The 18,817-nt window shown below is 42.5% G+C and overlaps 1 protein-coding gene across 1 annotated transcript in view; it reads left to right on the forward strand.

Annotated features, from left to right (window-relative positions):
* The window catches only part of kcnh5b (potassium voltage-gated channel, subfamily H (eag-related), member 5b), a 250,314-nt gene that overhangs the window by 152,040 nt on the left and 79,457 nt on the right, over positions 1 to 18,817 (forward strand). Inside the window, exons 9-11 of the mRNA XM_033641955.2 lie at positions 372 to 571; positions 7,703 to 7,762; positions 13,121 to 13,313. Coding sequence (XP_033497846.1) covers positions 372 to 571; positions 7,703 to 7,762; positions 13,121 to 13,313 — 453 coding nt within the window. The remainder of the gene's footprint in view (positions 1 to 371; positions 572 to 7,702; positions 7,763 to 13,120; positions 13,314 to 18,817) is intronic.

An 18,817-nucleotide genomic window follows, 5' to 3' on the forward strand; every position in this document is an offset into this window, starting at 1 on the left:
CCACCAAGGACTGACTGCTCCTCTGGCTGGTATGCATGGGTCACACTGGGCCAAGGTGTGCAAAATGCTGCTGATCAGCCTCCAAACAGGTCTGCAGCCCTGGAGACTTAAAGCACAGCAACACAATTAAATGCTTTTACAATTGGCAATTTTAGGATATGGGGCTTGTTTGCGTGTGTGAGAGAGAATGTTAGAGAGTGTAAGTGGATGTTATGTTGCTGTCAACATAATTACCTCCATGAAACGCTTTAATGAGGACAACATAAAGAAAGAAATGAGAAAAAAGGTTGAAACCAAGAAGTAAGGAGTAAAAAGAGAAAGAAGAAAATGGCGCGTGTGTGCTCATCCCTCTCCTCTGTCTTCCTCTGTAGCTCTGCTCTACGCCACCATCTTTGGAAATGTGACCACCATCTTCCAGCAGATGTACGCCAACACCAACCGTTACCACGAGATGCTCAACAACGTCAGGGACTTCCTGAAGCTCTACCAGGTTCCGAAGGGGCTGAGCGAGCGGGTGATGGACTACATCGTCTCCACCTGGTCCATGTCCAAAGGCATCGACACCGAGAAGGTGAGAGTTCAAAGGTTGAGCTGACGGAAGTCTTCAGGTGGTCACACTGAGGCCTCTGCGCTGGCGACAGCTGTGGCTGTGGCTGTTGTGTTTTTAGGTTGTCCACCCATCCGCATCTACTTATGTCTCATTTATGTGATAGCTTAAAAACACCTTGAGGGAATTTCTCCAAATTTGGCACAAACATGCACTTGGACTCAACAATGATTAGAATTCTCTGGTCAAAGGTCAAAGTCAGTGTGACCTCATCTGTTTTATTCTTGTGAACGTGATATCTCAAGAACACATTGAGGAAATTTTTAAAACTTTAAGTCAAGGATGAACTGATTAGAATTTGATGGTCGAAGGTCAAGATCACTGTGACCTTGCATCTGTCTAATTCTTGTGCATGCGATATCTCCAGAATACCATAAGGGAATTTCCTCACATTTGCACCAACATCCACTTGGACTCAACAATAAACTGATTAGAGTTTGGTGGTCAAAGGTCAGGGTCAAGGTCACTGTGACCCCATCTGTCTTATTCTTGTGAACAGGATATCTCAAAAACACATTGAGGCAATTTTTTCAAAGTCGGCACAAAAGTCAACTTCAAGTCAAGGATAAACTGATGACATTTTGTTGGTCCAAGGTCAAGGTCACCGTGACTTTGTCTGTCTCATTCTTGCAAACGCGGTATCTCAGGAACCCCTTGAGGCAATTTAGTCAAATTTGGCACAAACATCCACTTTGCATCAAGGAGGAACTGGCTTCATTTTTGCAGTCCGTAGTCAAGTCACTGGGGTTCTGCATCTGTCTCATCCTCGTGAACATGATATCTCAAGAAGGCCTTAACAGAATTTCCTCAAATTCAGCTAATCTTGGGTGTCCACCTAAAAACTGTGATGTTTGTATAGATCTTCTGTGCTGCCGGGTTGAAGATGTGTGTGAAACATCCATCTTTTCACAGACATTGACATCAACTGTAAGAGGAACTTGGCAGGTTGGTGGAGGCTTACAACTGTGAGGCGGTAATTCTCGTTTACCACAGTAATCATCCAGGCTGGGATTGAAAAAAAAAACCAGACACTGCAGCTTTTTGCCATCGCACTGATTACAAAAAAATGTAAGGAGGCAAAATGTAGATGGAGACAGTTTTGGATGCTGTAGCCGTTCATACAGCTGTACAAGAATATTACATTTGCCGAAAGCCATGTCACAAAGACACAAAGAAGCCATAAACATCGCATCATCACAAAACAAGTGAGAAGAAACACTGAGACAAGCATAAAGAAGGAAAACAACATGAAGCCAACGAAATGCCTCAAAGCCAGTCACCAGTCACACACTGTTCCTACCTAATTTACCCAAACACACACTGAGCGGCGAACTTTTGACCCTCTGCACCCAAACACATCACACAGCTTATAGGCTGCAATTATCTGCACACATAATTTAGATTCTTAGAACTTTAATGTAATTAACTAATTACAGTCCTTAATAATCCATTGATTTCTTGTGTTTTTCCTCCCACACACCTCACCCCCATCCGACTGCTGCAGAAAAATGCAAAATACATACTGGATTTCAGAGGTAAGATCTGAGGGAGTTGACGTCGTAAGCTCAGTATACACTGTGCGATTCTGGGCTGTCCCAGATGAGAGATGACCATCATGAAAGAAATGTGGCCATATCTTTGGTTGAGCTATTGCATTGTACGTCATAGCCTGGGATTCAGTCGGCGTTGTCATCGTACAGTCTGCAAACATCAAACAGCAGTGCCGGCCCAGCTTTATGTGACCTCACAGATTATCGTTTTATTTTGAAGCTTCAGACCATCCAGCTGGCTCAGCTACAATTATTGCTCAAAACTGAAGGAACAAAAGATTAAAAAACACACATTTACAGAACAGCTTCCATGCTGTGCGTGTATTGATCCACAGAGATGATTCATCTTTCCAAAATACTCCAACATGAGCTCTGATCTGCACCCGTGCACAACACAGACACCTCACATGTAAAGTGCTGAAGCCACTGATGAAGCAGTGCATCACCTGCAGCAGCAGCAGCCTTCAGAGCGGCTGAGATGGCAAAAAGAAGAATGTAATAAAAGTAAACACACATGAAAAGGCTGTTATTTCTGGTGTCAGACTAAAACCAGCTCTGTTCTCTTTAGCGTCTTTTCTTCCTCTTTGTTTTTACTTTTACTGGAAAGGTTTAATACTACCTGGAGACATGCAGTGATTTGTGCTAACTGTAGTAGACATTGATTATTGTACTTAAACATTAACCTGTCATGTCTGTGTAAAGTTAGGAGTTTGTAGTTTGGCAAAGACCTCTGAAAGCTCTGCTCCAAATCAAACGCTGCCGCTGCAGCCTCAAATTCTCTTTGATATCTGGCTCGGTTTATTCTTACGTCCCCTCTGTCACCTCCGGAAGAACATTAGAATAAAGTGTTTTCAGTGCAGAATCTTTGCTGAAGTGGAAACCGGCGAGTCATAAAATCATGACCTTAGATGGCTGTAAGGAGGACTGTGATGGTTTTATTCATTTTTATCGTCCAACAAAATGGCTCTGAATCAAACTGGTGACTTAGTTCATTATTTCATATAATCTCCTCATTATAATTGTCACTTGTAATGGGCTGTTTGTCCATCTAATTGATTTCCTCAGCATTTTCCACTTGACATTCATGCTCTCTTTCTCCCTCGTTAGATCATAAGCCTCCTCCTCCCCATCAATTCCATTTTCCATTTTGTGTTCAGATAATTATACTCTCTTGAAGAGACATAAGCCGAGAGCGCCCTCGGTATAAATACCTCACAGTCAGAGCTGGGGCCAATTAGTGGATATTTTTTGTCACTTTGGGACCCCTTACACTGTACACAGTCAGCTGTTTATGCGAGTACACACCAAAAAAGACCAGAGGCTCCCAGGGCATCTCGGTGCTACTAATACCCCACGCTTTAAACAGCGCAAAGACGATTTTCAAAGGCTGTTGTGTTGTGTTTTGATGTTGCAGAGGCTTCTAGATGATTTACTGTCTTCCCCTTGGTCGGTTTTGTTCGTATTCAACAAGGGGAGATTGTGGAAGATGGGATAATATTTTGTTTTCTGTGTTTTACCTAAATGCTTCAGTTAATTAGGCTGGGTTTCAGAATTTGTGTAATGAGCTGGACAAAGCGATTACAATTTACGGACTCTGCTTTTTGGCACACATTTGTATCCAGAGGGAGTTAATGAATACAGAAACAGAATAAGCTGCAGTAATACACAGACAGTGACCTGGTGTACGGCTCGGTGGGTTATTAAAGAGCCAGACAGTTCTTCATTTGGAAGTTTGGGGTTTTGATTTCCCCCCCCCCGACAGCTGCCCTCGGCTCAAGTGATTTTGAGCGAGAAACTGAGCTTTTTCTTTTTCTGCAGCTCATTGAGCTCTGACCCAGAACCTATCTATATATCATGTTGCTGGGTGGCCACTGAATGGAAGCCAGACCTTTCACACACTCAAGTATTTGTTTGATTCATTACAGGAAATTAAGAACTCGGCAGTTGCCTGATGCCGGCCGTACACCAACCAACTTGACCACTTGAACCAACCTTTCAAGCCATTTCACTGTCACAGACAAATTTACAATGTTGGAATAAAATGGTAAGGAATTTGCTGGAGTTGTGGCGCACTCCCATGATCTCAACTGTTTGGTGTAAGGTGCTCATAAGACTCAGTCCGAGCTGTCTTGGACTGGTCTTATCCGCACGGATTATTCTCGCGGTTCTTATGGAAGTTTGCACACCACAGTGGAACTTTTGTGCGGTGAAAAAAAATTTCGCCCAGACTCCCGCGGAATTCGCTGGTGGAACTACACAGCTGGGCCAATGAAATTGTTTGTTTATAGTGACGTCGCGCAAACCCGGGAGAGTCCAAAATCTTGTCAGACAGGAAAGTATGGGATAAAGGTTGATAAACCTTGTTTCACAATATCCTGTCCTTTTTGATAAAAGACGGGATGATTTTATGAACAAGAGCCAACTTCTGTAACCGAGGATCGGACCGCCAAGGCCCCCGCCTTGGTCTGCTGCCCAATCCACATTGCACCGAACCCTTCTGGATCCCTCTGCGGGTGGTGGGCCTGCAGGGGGACGAGCCCATGTAGCCGGTTCGGGCTGGGCCCGGCCGGACCCCATGGGCGAAGGCCCGACCACCAGGCGCTCGCCCACGGGCCCCAACCCCAGGCCTGGCTCCAGGGCGGGACCCCGGTAACCCTCCGGGAGCAGCTGCTCCTCCACATCGAGAGGAGCCAGTTGAGATGGTTCGGGCATCTGGTAAGGATGCCTTCCGGACGCCTCCCTTGGGAGGTGTTTCGGGCATGTCCAACCGGGAGGAGACCTCGGGGCCGCCCCAGAACACGCTGGAGGGACTACATCACTCGGCTGGCCTGGGAACGCCTCGGGGTTCCCGCGGAAGAGCTGACGGAGGACTGTCTGGGCTTCTTTGCTGAGGCTGCTGCCCCCGCGACCCGGACCCGGATAAGCGGAGGACGACGACGACGACGATGACGATTTTATGAACAATGAATTAAAGGACAACATCTGGCAGTCCAGCTTGGTGGCTGTGGTGAGAGTGGTAAGTGCTAAAGAAAGTTGATGTTGACATTTGTTAAACGTTAGCTTGCTAGCTCGCTGCTGCTACTCTCATCCATGCTCAACAACACCCATTTACACTGCGCGGACTTGGAACACAACAACGCGATATTCCGCACTGCATCCATACCGCACCTGTGGTTTAAACACGGAAAAGCGCTGCGCAAATATTCCGCAAATCCATCCCGCATTTCCGCATCGCGGCAGTGAGAATGACACTTTAGGCTTCCATGTAGGCGCATGGAAGGGCAGGGAGGTTTGCTCTCTCTGCCTTCATCTTTCAACATAGGCTCGTGGAAGGTGTAGTGTAAAAGTTTGTGCCAACAAATCAAGCAGTAAGGTTAAGATGTATAAATTGATTAAGAAACTTATATAATCATGTTTTTTATGTACAAGGCATTATAAAGCTCTTTGATCTACATTTAATTATGATAAAAACATTGCTGTATGTGTCAAAGTATTCATAGCACTAGACTATGTAATCATGTTGTATGCACCTCCGGAAAGAACACATTATGTCTTGGTTAATGATGAAACATACTCAAATGTTGTAATACACACACACATTCACATATTGTATTCTAAAGGTTCACTTGTATGAATAAGAGCACTGAGGACTGTATAAAAGTCCCCAAAATTCACATGTTTTTTAAAAATAGAGTGAAAGCGAAACCAAACCTAAGGGTGGAAAACTTGGGAAATTCCAGGCTGCATTACACCATTAAAAATGGGCCCAATCAGAATTGGACACAAAGAAAGGTTTTCCACTAATAGAATTGGACTTAAGAGGGAAAGATTAGCAAAAAGAGGTGGAGACTCATTTGAATCTCCACCAGCATATAAGCCAGGGTTCTGAGAGCAGGTTTTCAGTCACACTCCGGAGTCTGACTCGCTAAGTTGTATGTGTTAGAGCCTGTTGACACATTAAACTTGATTGCATCAGACTTTGCCTGTTTCCAGTGTTTCTTTAAGTATTTGCCAGCTGAGCCTAAGATATCAAATCGACATCTGAGAACAACTGATAAGAGACAAGAGGTTCAAGGTCGGGAGCCTACAGGCCCACTTCCAGGCACCGATTTTTGACACTTCAAAGGGCAGAGAGGTCCCAGAACAGAACGATATCACTAAATATAAAATTGCAAATGGAAATAAAGTTGCCTTTGACTAAAGTGGTCCTGACTGAAATATTATCGTCAGTTTTTCGTCTTGGCTCTGAAGTTCAGTGATGTGATCACTGTCAACAACCAATAGTACCCCTTTTCCACCAACATGGAATGGGTTTCCATCCCTGTTCCCGCCCCTAGGTTTGAATCGTTAAGAGCATTTTGACCAAAAAATGAATTGATTTGGAACCCGAAAAGAAAAAAGAAAAAAAAAAAGTGTGTGAAGTGTGAACCATGATCACATAAGTGGGCTTGTCCTATTCTACAGATTTGGAAAGAGAGGATGGAGAAGGCAACAATAGAGATGTTGAGTGAGAAATGCAATGGTTCTGATCCAAACTGGAGCAAACTAGTCAAACAGTAAACATCGAGAAGATTCTGGGGAGGTGCAAGAACATTAACATGTCTTGGTTCTAGTGTTCTGTGGAAAACAAAGAGAAACTGGTGTTGTGGAGTGAACAAAAGTCTGTGTTTAATTCTTTGTGTATCTGATCCACCAAACAGCACTTACTTTAGTGAGAAATCTGAATTTTAAAAGGGCTTTGCCTCATTTCCATGGTCTCCTGCCACTAAAATAGTGCAGTTAAACAACAGAGGCTGGTAGTGAGGCGACAAAATCCAAATGTAAAGTTTGTACACAAATTGCAGTTTACCTAATGCCAAACTGACAAGAATACTGTCAAGATAAATGATGTCTTTTATCTTGTCTTTCTAGAGTTACGTGGGTTTTTTTTTTTTAAAACAGTTAGGACTTGTAATAGTTCATAAAAGGGAGGTTGACATAATATTTTCCACCAGGAGCAGGGTGGGAAATAACATTAAAGGGAATCTAGTTGTAGTCGTGAAAACAGTGACCCTGCAGGACCGCTAGTATTTGCAAAGCCTTTAAGTTTGTAACAAATAACATGTCTCTAGATGTGAGAGGGTGTCAGACTTTAGTCTTTTAAAAGTCTTGTAGTGTATGGTAGGCATGAGTAAGGACCACTTCCTGGTTGTCCCAGTGGGGTTTGCTAACTCAGTTGTACATCTACAAACTTTCAAATTGTGTAATTTTGGCTGACGTGAATGTGTGGCTCTGTAAGGATTGTGTCGGTCTTTGGGACCCATGACCTGATCGCTTCCTCCTCCACACACTGGCAATAAGATAAGAAGCCAACATTTTCAGTGAGAAGAAGAACAAGCACACAAGTACAAAAACATCCTCACTACCTGATAAAGCTTCTAAACTGTCATCTCGCTGCTAACAGACCTCCGTCAAATACTGTTTGTGACTATTTTCTACCAGGTTGAGTCCTGAGAGAGAATTTCTGTAGACAGCAGTCTGACCCCCTTATGTCTCTGTCTTCCAGGTCTTATCCATCTGTCCCAAGGACATGCGGGCCGACATCTGTGTCCACCTCAACAGGAAGGTACGAATCTATGCATTATCTACAGACCTACATTAGATGTATCAGAGCGCTTCACTGTATACAAAAGGAAATGGGACGGACGGTGTGAGTTCTGTGTTTTGACCATGTGAAAAGTCAGGGGATAATAATGCAGTTAGGTCACAGTTTGATACATGTGAACACTTTTAAAGCCATTTAATAGACCAGAGGCGTCCTTGCAAGGTGTTGTATTTTTCGCCATGATGAGTTTGATAGTGGTGCTGACTATAATATTCCTTGAGTACTGAAAGGTGCTGTGAGCACACCGAGCACACTGGCTCCCCATTTACCTCTGTGAAGAAACAGGAACTGGTTCATTTGAACAAACAGGAATAGCAGTGCATTTAATTAAAAAAAGTGGAATAAATGACTTCTCTGCAATTTTTTTACTTAGCAAAATCATTGAGTGGACGAGATTATACGCTTTGGCACGCGGCTCCTGGCCTGCATTTGACATGTTTGACACCCCTGGTACTCGACTACTCTGATGGCACATGGTTTCGTTTCTCAAAAAAATTGATATGTGAGAAAGAGAAGCAAAAAAGGACATGTATGGCTCTTTGTATGGTGCATTGAGGAGTGCTAAAGTTAGACATTTACAAATCCTACATGAGAGGATTCAACAAAAAGAGTAAGAAAAAACATCCAGTAACATTTATCATTCTCTCTGTTCAGCCTATGTTTGGTAGGTTGCAGTGCTGTCAGAAATATTAATTTACCGATACACATCAATACTAAATATTTGAAACAGTTTCGATACTCATTATCCGTGGTATCGATGCACCGGTCCCACCTGAGCTTTCTCATTGCTGTTTTCTTCAGCTAACTAAGAAGAGAAAAATTGTTGTCATCATGTAGCAGCCTTGTTATATTTATCTTTAAAAAAAAACAAAACTTGTTAGCCCTTAATGTCAGTTTTCCCCATAGTATCAAAAATAGTATCACATTTTTTAAGGTATTTGTTTCCAATTTTAAATTCCAGTATCTTGTCAACACTAACAGGTTGTGGTGCCAAATACTAGTGCAGCTACAAACACTTGCACTTACTTACACACATCAAACTAAACCTAGGATTAAAACAATGTGTAGGTGTGAATGTCTTTTTTAAGACAGAGGGCGGATGTCTAATGGTTGCAGTAACATTTCCAAACACCTGAGTTGGCCCCAAAAACCATATTGAGCCATCTTCACACAAACTGGAGTGGGATTTCACTACACTGAGCACACTGAGTGCCAGTGCTCATGTGCATTTATTACATAACTAAATACTGGGTACAGTAGATGGGCTCAGTCAGAAGCTCCTGGGCATCACTGGACATGACTGATATGAGACCCAAAACTTTGGCAGACTCAAACTGCTGAGCTGGCATCGGACAAAGGACACCTTCAGCTGTGTAACAACCATCTCCAATGACAAACACTCAGAAGCTACTAAAATTAGTCCTGTCATTCAGAGGGACTGCTGCTCATGGTGCCTCAATGTCTTTATTTCATATTACATTTAATTTCAAATACAAGCTATTTATTTATCAAGTGCAGTGATTTTACAGGAGTGTAGGTTGATGCTGCTCAATAAAGATAGATAGATAGATAGATAGATAGATAGATAGATAGATAGGATTTTTTTAAGTGGGGCTGTATGATGAACTTGATCCATGATGATGGATCCATAGTCGGTGTGTTACCCACAATAGATGTCTGTCGCCATGCCCGTCGTTTGAAGAGCAGACAGGAGTACCAACACGGAAGCTAAGCAATGTACTGCTGTGGACAAGGGCAGCAGCAAAACATATTTCAGCCACCTACAAGTAGTCCCACTTTAAAAGATAACAATATCAGTTTAGGTGCATGCTGTATTTAGAATATCTTTTCCTTTACCTCGCCGTCAGTCAGCCCTTTCCGACGGGGAACTGAAGTTGTTATGTCTGCTCTCTTCAAATCCCATCCGCCAACCAAAACAGTAATTTTACCTCTCAACACGGGAGCTGTTGATCTACCGCTTCCTCGATCAGTTAGTTTGATTGTGTTATTGCATGACTTTGGTGTTTTAAAGGGTTTCTTAAGATGCAGCAAAGTGGCACAATAACACAAACTAACAGATTTAGGCAGCAGTAGACCAGAAGCTCCCGTGTTCTGTGAGGTTATATTAATCTTTTTGTTAAAGGAGTCTGCTGGCTTTAAAGAGAGCATAGAGAGCAGCTTCAGGTCCCCGTCAGAAAGGGCTGTCTGCTGCAAGGTAAAGAAGTAAAAATAGTTTTGATATAGCAGAGCCTTGAATGCATATTGAGTTTTTGTAGGTGGCTAAAATATGCTTTGCTGCTGCCCCCCTCCACAGAAGTACATTGCTTAGCTTCTAGGGCCCGACCGATAGGGATTTTTTGGGGTCGATGCTGATTCCGATATTATGTAATAAAAAAAAATCTGATAACCAATATATCGGCCGATTAAATTTTTACGTTTTTCAATTTAAAAAACCCCGAAATACCTGCTTTTGATGGCTTAAATATAATTCTAACACTTACAAAGATATAAATTGAAGGAAGAACATTTTACTATTTTCAAACACTTTTATTATCAGAAATCGTGTGGAACAAGCAGCATTTGAACACAAAATAAATCAAAAATATTATGTGCAAAAAGGCAGTAAACCTCTGGGAAATAAAATAATCATGCAAAGTCTATATGAATTAAGACATTCACATGTATGTTCACAGTACCAGAGTTCTTCTTATTATTGCCAATTTAACAGAGGTAGGTTTAACACCATATTCCCTGCATTTTATTAGTGATGAAAATATAAGTGTTAACATCGGCGTCAATCGGCCAGCTTTTGGCCGATTGCCGATTATTCTCTAATGGCTATAATCGGCCGATTAAATCAGCCGGCCGATAAATCGGTCGGGCCCTATTAGCTTCTGTCGATAACCCTGCCGCTTCTCCAAACTGGAGGCATCCCAGCTGCCATCTATTGTTAGTCAGTTGTGCTGGCAGGATGATATTTCATAGTACACACAGGAACCTCCTCCATGAGAAAATTAAATAGTATTCCAACCTATTTGAATTTCATTCTGCAGCTCCCTGTTGCATCAAACTCTGGTAGAACGGCTTCTGCATCACTTCCAATATCATAATGGATGTTCATCAGTGCAAGTCCACTCAGTCATTCGTCAGTCATGACGTCTTCAAGTGATGTAAACAAGTGAAGGGTCGCTCAGCACTGGCGGTGGATACAGGCATCTTAAGGAGAATCTTCATCACAGTGTTTACCTTACCAATGATATTTGCTCCTGAGACAAAACATCAAAGTATTCTGAGCTCGCACAGCAGTCACTGATGAGGGGAGCCGCAGCAGTAGATTCCCCCCAGGGCTCATCGCTTTGCAATGCGGGTGCCTGGACTAGCCTTTGTCATTGTAACATTAATGCTAGCAGCAGTAACGCTAGCAGACTGCGTCATAGTGAGCGGACACAGCCAAAAAATGCATCTTGTGCACCTTCATCAGTCACAAAGAACCAAAGACACGTTCTGCTGCTTTTGTCACAATTTTATTTTCAAGATAGGATGATTAATCATTGAAATAATGTACGCACAGTCCAAACAGGATTACAGATACCGGCGCCACTGTTGTAAGTAATACAATGACTATGAATAAGTACCTCATACAACCCACTTGAAAAATCCCAGCTATCCCCTTAATGAGCTCGAGGCAAGCTGATGACTCTGAGCTTTCATTTTGAAAAATTTCACCAAAGATAAATGGATTTTTCAAAAGTAGCAGTTTAAACAGATTTTTAACAATCCAAAAGCCATTGTATTGTTTTGCAAAAAGGCACTGTCCCCCCTCATTTTACCATAAATTAGGTCCTTTTGCAAAGAATAAACATCAGAAAATGCTTAGTAATAAAAATTATGACAGAAAAATTGTAGCAGAAATGCAAATGTAGTGCTCATTAAGCACTCTGGGCTCTTTTAAAGTTAGTTCGATTAAAATCTGGTAAAAACTAAAATGAAAAACAAAAATAATGAACATGCATGTAGTATGCTAATAAGTCTGTAAAAATAAAAGTCCCTGATACTAATTCCTTTCCCAGTACTAAAAGATTTTGTTTGTTTTATCTGGTTGAAAATGTGAGACTTCATGAATGAAAACATGAAATGCAAAATGTTCCTGAAAAACAGCAGTACGTGAGCACTCCATGTTTCCAAAGAAAACCGGACTCACAAACAGTCTTTTGCTTCTTTTTTCTTTTGATGTAAACCATCACAAACCAGCCAGCCCCATAAACATAGTGTGTGCAGTTTAACCGTGTCACATTAGAAGATTTTGGGGTTTTGAAATCCTCAAACTTCAAACACTTCGGTGTCTCCGTGCTGCAGTTTGGGACTGCTGACAGAGAGCCAACTGCTGTCCCAGCCAAACAACGGTTTATGAAAATACACAGTCGTGACAGTGACGTTTGTAAGGCAACGTGGTTTTGAGGGATTATTTCCTGATTGAGATTTACATTTCTTCCCGGGAGCTTCAGGTGATTGACAGGAAGCGCTGATATGAAAACACTCAACTCATCTCAGTGAAATAAGGAACAAACCAAATGAAGGCTTCACTGTTACTGTGCTGTATTATCTCACTGTGCAGAAGCTGCTTCATTTTCATGTCAATTGATATCAGCATATGACCTCTGTGTTCATTTACAGGCCTGATAGTGTCCTCTACGGGCTGCAGTGTACCTTTTGCTAGCATTTCAAAAGCCAAAAGTGTTAAAGAAGGCTTGGGCAGTATTTATTTTTTCATATCGATGTGATATTTCACGCAGACAAAAGTGCACAAAACTGTTAAATTTGTGTAAATGCACACAGTAGTTTTAAACTAGACTAACGAATACAAATACATCAACACAACAGACTTCCACTTGCTAACTTTTTGGAGGGTGTTTAAGCTTTTCTTTTTCTAATACACTTCTGATAATGCACATTCTGTGTTTGAAACTGTTGGTCAGCTGTAACATGAATGAGTAACTTCTCTTCTGAAAGACTATTTTTATCACTTTGAATTTCACAAACCACAAAATATGATGAGTGTTCATCAATTCATTGCATCAAGAGTCATCAGGAGCTGGATAAAAGAACTACTAAATAGTAATTAGAAATTTGAGGTGTAAAACTTGCATGATGCATAACATTCAAAACACTGCTGCATTACTCAATCAAATGTCTCAAACCAGCGCTAAGCAAGTCTGCCTGTAATCATGTGAAGGCAGCTGTAGACGGTGCTGCTACTGTAGCGAGAGTATAACTGTAAAGAACAGATGATGAATATCAACTTCCTGCTCTCTCACTCAGGTTTTCAACGAACATCCTGCGTTCCGGTTAGCCAGTGACGGCTGCCTGCGCTCGCTGGCGGTGGAGTTTCAAACCACCCACTGCGCCCCTGGAGACCTGATCTTCCACGCCGGAGAGAGCGTCGACACCCTGTGCTTCGTTGTGTCGGGGTCACTGGAGGTCATCCAGGACGACGAGGTCATCGCCATCTTAGGTATGTGCTCATGTCATTTAGTAGATGCCTCAAGTGTTAAAGTGACACTTAGTAGGATTTGCAGCATTTTCTGGTTTATGTTAGTGTATATCATAAATAACTTTGGGTTTTGCACTGTTGGTTGGACAAAACAAGACATTTAAACTAATCCTGGACTCTACTGAAGTTGTGATGGGCCGATTTTCACCTTTTCTGACCTTTAATATACAAAAACAATTGTTAGCTGGTCCAAAGTCAGAATGTTGCAGTACTTCCTGCTATTTAAAGGGCGCAATATTCCGGTAGTAAGATGCACCTACATAGGCAAGTTTACAGCGTGCGTACACTCTCCCTGTTATACACATTGGGTTACATGGATAGATTGCAGGTCGGAAATAATATATTATTAATGAAGAAAATATTAACGACATTCTCTAAATGTGAACACAGCAGAGATCAGAGCAGAGCTGCTGTCTGACTCCCAGTTAAAAGAGACACTGTGCACATTTATTCATGAGGAGCAGCGAAACTTTATTGATTATTTCAGAGGTTAAGAGTTAGGTTTTGTTTTCTATATAAAATGTATAGCTATGTTTTTTAATTTCAATACTTATAATTAACTAACAGAAGTGGTTGGACACACCCTGAATGCACTTGCACCACTCACTTTAGACCAGTGGCTCCCAACTGGTGGGTCACGGTCCAAAAGTGGGTTGCCAGTCCATTATGAACGGACCGCAAGTGACTCATGAAAGTGCCAAGTTTGTAAAAGACACACTTTATTTTGAAGTACAGTGAATTTCCGGCACAGAGTTTTATTTTGAAGTGTAGTTTCCTGCTGTAGAGTGAGTGACTAACAGTGTGTTCACACCAGGCGCGAGGTGAATTTTCCGCACGATAAGATTACATACAAAGTCAGTGTAAAGACGCGAATAGACGCGAATTTGTGCTGGCGGCATGAATGATGCGAATGGCGCGACGCGAATGGAGTGAACACGTGAAATTCACATCATTCGCCTCTCCGCGCAATTTCAAAATATTGAACTCGAGCGAAATATTCACTTGATACTGTGTCCGAGCTGCCTATCAGCGTTGAGATTTTCCTGTCATCACCGACGTCACTGACGTGCTGCTGTCCTGCCTGCCCCTGCCCGCTCTCTATTACTAAATATTCCAGCGGTCAAACTCGCGCAAGTAGAGCGAGGCGAATGTTTTACTCACGCCCGGTGTGAACACACTGTAACAGACAGCTACTTGACGGAGACAGTAACTAGCTGGGCGACATGGCCAAGTGTGACGCTGAATATCTTAAATTGTGTGGATCTTGAACTGCTGACTAAGGAGAAATCTGGACCCCGTGGTTGGACCATTTGGGAACCACAACTTTAGACCACACAGTACAGATTATTTAGTTATTTTTTTATTTATTTATTTATTTATTTATCTGCTACGCACTTTACTGTGTAGGCTACTGCATATAAGCTGACTAGTGGTCTATATTCTTTCTTTCTTTGCACTGTAAACTGTGCACTTTGTGCATTTGATGTAATTCACTCAGGTTTTATGTCTAATTGTGACTGTTGAATGTATGTGTTGAATTTGTCTGCTGCAAACCAAATCGCCCTTCAAGGGACAAATTAATAAAGTGAAGTGAAGTGAAGTGAAGATCATTTAAATAGGACCCAGAATCTGTGTTGTGCCCCGTCCAGGGGTGACCATGAAACAGCATGAAACAAGCCCCTGTCTTCCCACGTCCCAATCAGCCGCAAAGACAGATCACTTAATAAGCAAACAGTCTAATTTATTCACAATCATAGATGAATATATTGGGTTCCTGGTCAGAATTCTGGGTGACCAAGGCCAACAAAAGAAAGCAAAACACCCCTAAACTCAAGAAGCAACCTATCTAACCTGAGGAAAATTTAAAAAACAAACAAACAAAAAAAAAAAAAAAAAAACAACCACTGACCTTCAAGTACAGTGTAAGTACACACGACAAACCAAGGTTAACTAAATAGGCAGTCCATCCCTGCTACCTCCAGCCAAACAAAGCCATCAGCATGGCAAATGCTTCATTCAGTCTGTGTGTGTGCTTGTGACCAGTTGGAAGGTGAGGCAGACGTGCCCTTCCACAGCCGCAGAGCCAAAGCCATCTTGGCTCTTAAGGTAGAGAGCCATCATTAATACGCGCCAATCACCTGCCGTAGCCACCAACCACTGACACCTTGCAACAATGCAAAATACGACCATGGCTGAACAGTCTGGCAATTTGAGAAATTTCTGTACAAATCTAAAATAAGCTGTAAATGCCAAATAACTAATTGATTCATACTGGGAATAACAGAATCATAAAAACATAGTTTATGTGTCTCGTGCAGCTCATGAAGTCCTGAAGGTTGATGTCAGAAAAAAGACAGGAAGAACATTAGATGAATGAAACATGACAGAATAAAGCAAAAGAGAAACAACTAAAAAGTTAAATACACTTAGATTTTACAAAAGCAGCATCCGTTTGTGCTGTTTGAGAGGAGATCAACCAGGTGACGGTTGGATGTGTTAAAAATATTTTATCCCCAAAATGTCATGTTTTCATGCAGCAAGCAAAGCTGTCATGCTGTTTTTCTTTGGTTGTGGAAGATGCATTTTGACCTTGTCCGATTTGAATGGTTTTCATAATCGCAGCAGGTCAGAAAACACAAAAACAGAAAAAAGCATAATCCTTCGACTGAAGTGAAAATCACTTGACAGCGACATGATTATACCTGCCATTTTTACACTTCTCTTTTGAAAATGTAAACAGCGATTACGCAGAAAGCGAAGGGATGAAAGCTGAGTCACTTCAATCGTTCACATTGGAAACCGGCCATCAGCTGACGTTCTTCCTGACTTTCAAGTGTTAAACACAAACAGTCAGACTCTTATCTGCTGCGGCGCATATTGCTCTCTGCAGCCTCGTGCTGTAATATTCATGAGGAGGAGAAGAATGAGGCAATGGGAAAGGAAGAATAAGAAGCCAGCAGAGATAATGTCACTGAAACTGCTTTTTACTGAGACAAGCACAGATAGCATTGATGGCAAACATGGCTGCAGCAGCCAGTGTCGTGCACATTCTCATCACCATCAGCCAACCCCAGATGAGTGTTTACTGACAGCGAATAACAAGAAGGAGAGATTATTACAACAGAGAGCGAGTGCAAAGCTGCGCAGATTGTTTGGTGTGGAGAAGTTTTGAGGTAGAAGCTGTTAAACTGTCACAGATGCCAACTTTACTCAGCAACAACAATATAAGTCAGTCTGACAGTCTCTGTTGTTGTGAAATTTAAAAGTTGGGCATTCATTGGTGCTACTTACCAGCTTATGGCAACAATAATCCAAACAACATTCAGGGTTGGTTTCCTGAAAATAGAACCATTATCACCAGAAGGAGGCATTCATCTACGTCCTGGTTCAAACACTGGCTTTCTGAAATACATCCACCAGTCACAATACGATATGCAACTCACCAAGGTAATGGCAGAGCTCTCTCAGCACAACAACATCACTGACGATAGATAATACAGAGCAACCTTCAGTAGATGTTATCAGCTCATTAAATGGAGGTTATCAGTTGCTGTCACTGCCATTATAAGGTTTCAGACAGGACACACTGCACCTAACAGAAGGCCAGAAGGTGTTTATCCAACATTGTAAAACGGTCTGGTTGGGTTTTAGTCTCACTTTTGGCACCAAAACTGCGTGGTTAGGTTCAGGAAAAAATTGTGGTTTGGGTCGTAATAAGGAAGTTTGTTACGTAACAGTTTGAAGCCAAGTTTGAAAAGAGAGGCATCACCTCCGAGTCTGAGGCCATGGTCCTCAGCAAGAAGATAGTGGAAGGCAGTTGGTGAGGTGTCAGCAGTGATGCAGGCATTGCACCAAACCATCGTGGCAAAGAGGGTGCTCAGCCGGAAGGCAAAGCTCTCGATTTATTCGTCCATCTCTATTCCAGACCCTCACATATGGTCATGAGCTCTGGGTAGTGACCGAAAGAATGACATTATGGATAGAATCCGCTGAAATGAGTTTCCTCCATGGGTCCAAGGTAATTCGTACTGACCTCTAGGATAGCTAGAATAAAAACTCCGCGGAGGTCCGCCCGGACTAAAAGCGGACGTCCACAAGCCCTGTGCACGCAAAGCTCAGATTTTACAACCGCGCACACCAGTGTCACAAAAAAGACTGCTTGGCATGTATTTTTCACATCGCGGGGATTTTTCACGGACATTTTTACAGGAAACTACAACGCGGAAGTGCGCTTGACTGACTATGGAAGCCTGAATGACTGCCGACATTCCTTGCGGAGTCTGCTCTGCTTATAGCAAAGATACTGGATTACCGCCTTTGCTTATAGTACGCCCGAGTCTGTGAGCACCTGTGTCTGCCTCTTCACCAAGCGCACAGCGAGCAGGAGAGAGAGGGGGGTGGGGGTGGGGCGGGGACTGAGCTAGGGGGTGCGAGTGCGCATGCGCCGAGGCCTCTACTGTAGCCTGGAGTTTGTTTAACAGTGACGGGGAGTCTGTAATGACGGACAATTTAGTCTCGAAGAAATAAAAGAATGCGCCAATATGGCAACACTTTGGCTTTGAGCCAGACGAAGGAGGCAACCCTTGTTTGCACTGACTAAACCTGCAAATTTATTTGTAAGGAATGAAAGAAACAACGTGTTACTGTCACTCTGTTGTCCTATGGTCGTTTTTTATTTTAAATGAGTCAATTGCGCCCCCAAGTGGCAAAAATCTGGTATTACCGACTTGATGCGGTTTGTCACAAAAACTGGACCGTTTTTTTTTTTTTCGTACCGACCCAACCCAACCAATGAGAGCCGAAGATTCTCTAATGCAACTGTTGCGCTGCCTTTTTTTTTAATTGAATGCCAATAGTAAAAAAAAGTAGCCCTTGTTTGAGGGTGAGAGGCTGTCAGCAGATAAACAGAGATCTGTGTGGGTACATGAGACCCTAAAAAAGAGGCTGGATCATGGGGAGTACCACCAGTTGGTCCAGGAGCTTCTCCTCCATGATGGCTGTTTCCAGGCATATTTTAGGATGACTCAGGGGCAGTTTGACAACCTGCTGTCTATCATCAGGCCGTATAGCTCTGGGTATCCAGCAACCACTACCACCAGTTTCTCCTCCATTGTTTATCAACTGTAAACTTGTTGTCGTGACCACCACAGAAGGCCCGCCTCTCAAATCATCCAATTGGACAATGGGGAAAAAGATGATGAAAAAGAGATGATTTTCCGCTCTGAGTTAAAACTTTTCAATTCGAGGAGTTCATAGCACTCCGGCAAAAGCACCAGACATCTAGAGTGAAGAAGAGGCTTGTTGCAACCATGATCTGTGTGATCAGGGCCTTAATCTGTTTTTGGCCAGAAAAGCATTAAAACAACCTCACAGTCAAATAGTCCTGCTCCCTGATATATCAGTGCCTTAAAACATTTTACTGAACATGTTCTCAAGCAGATACAGAGCAACGTAATCATCACATT

The sequence above is a fragment of the Epinephelus lanceolatus genome, chromosome 15 (genome assembly GCF_041903045.1).
Source record: "Epinephelus lanceolatus isolate andai-2023 chromosome 15, ASM4190304v1, whole genome shotgun sequence".
Classification (NCBI taxonomy): Eukaryota; Metazoa; Chordata; class Actinopteri; order Perciformes; family Serranidae; genus Epinephelus; species Epinephelus lanceolatus.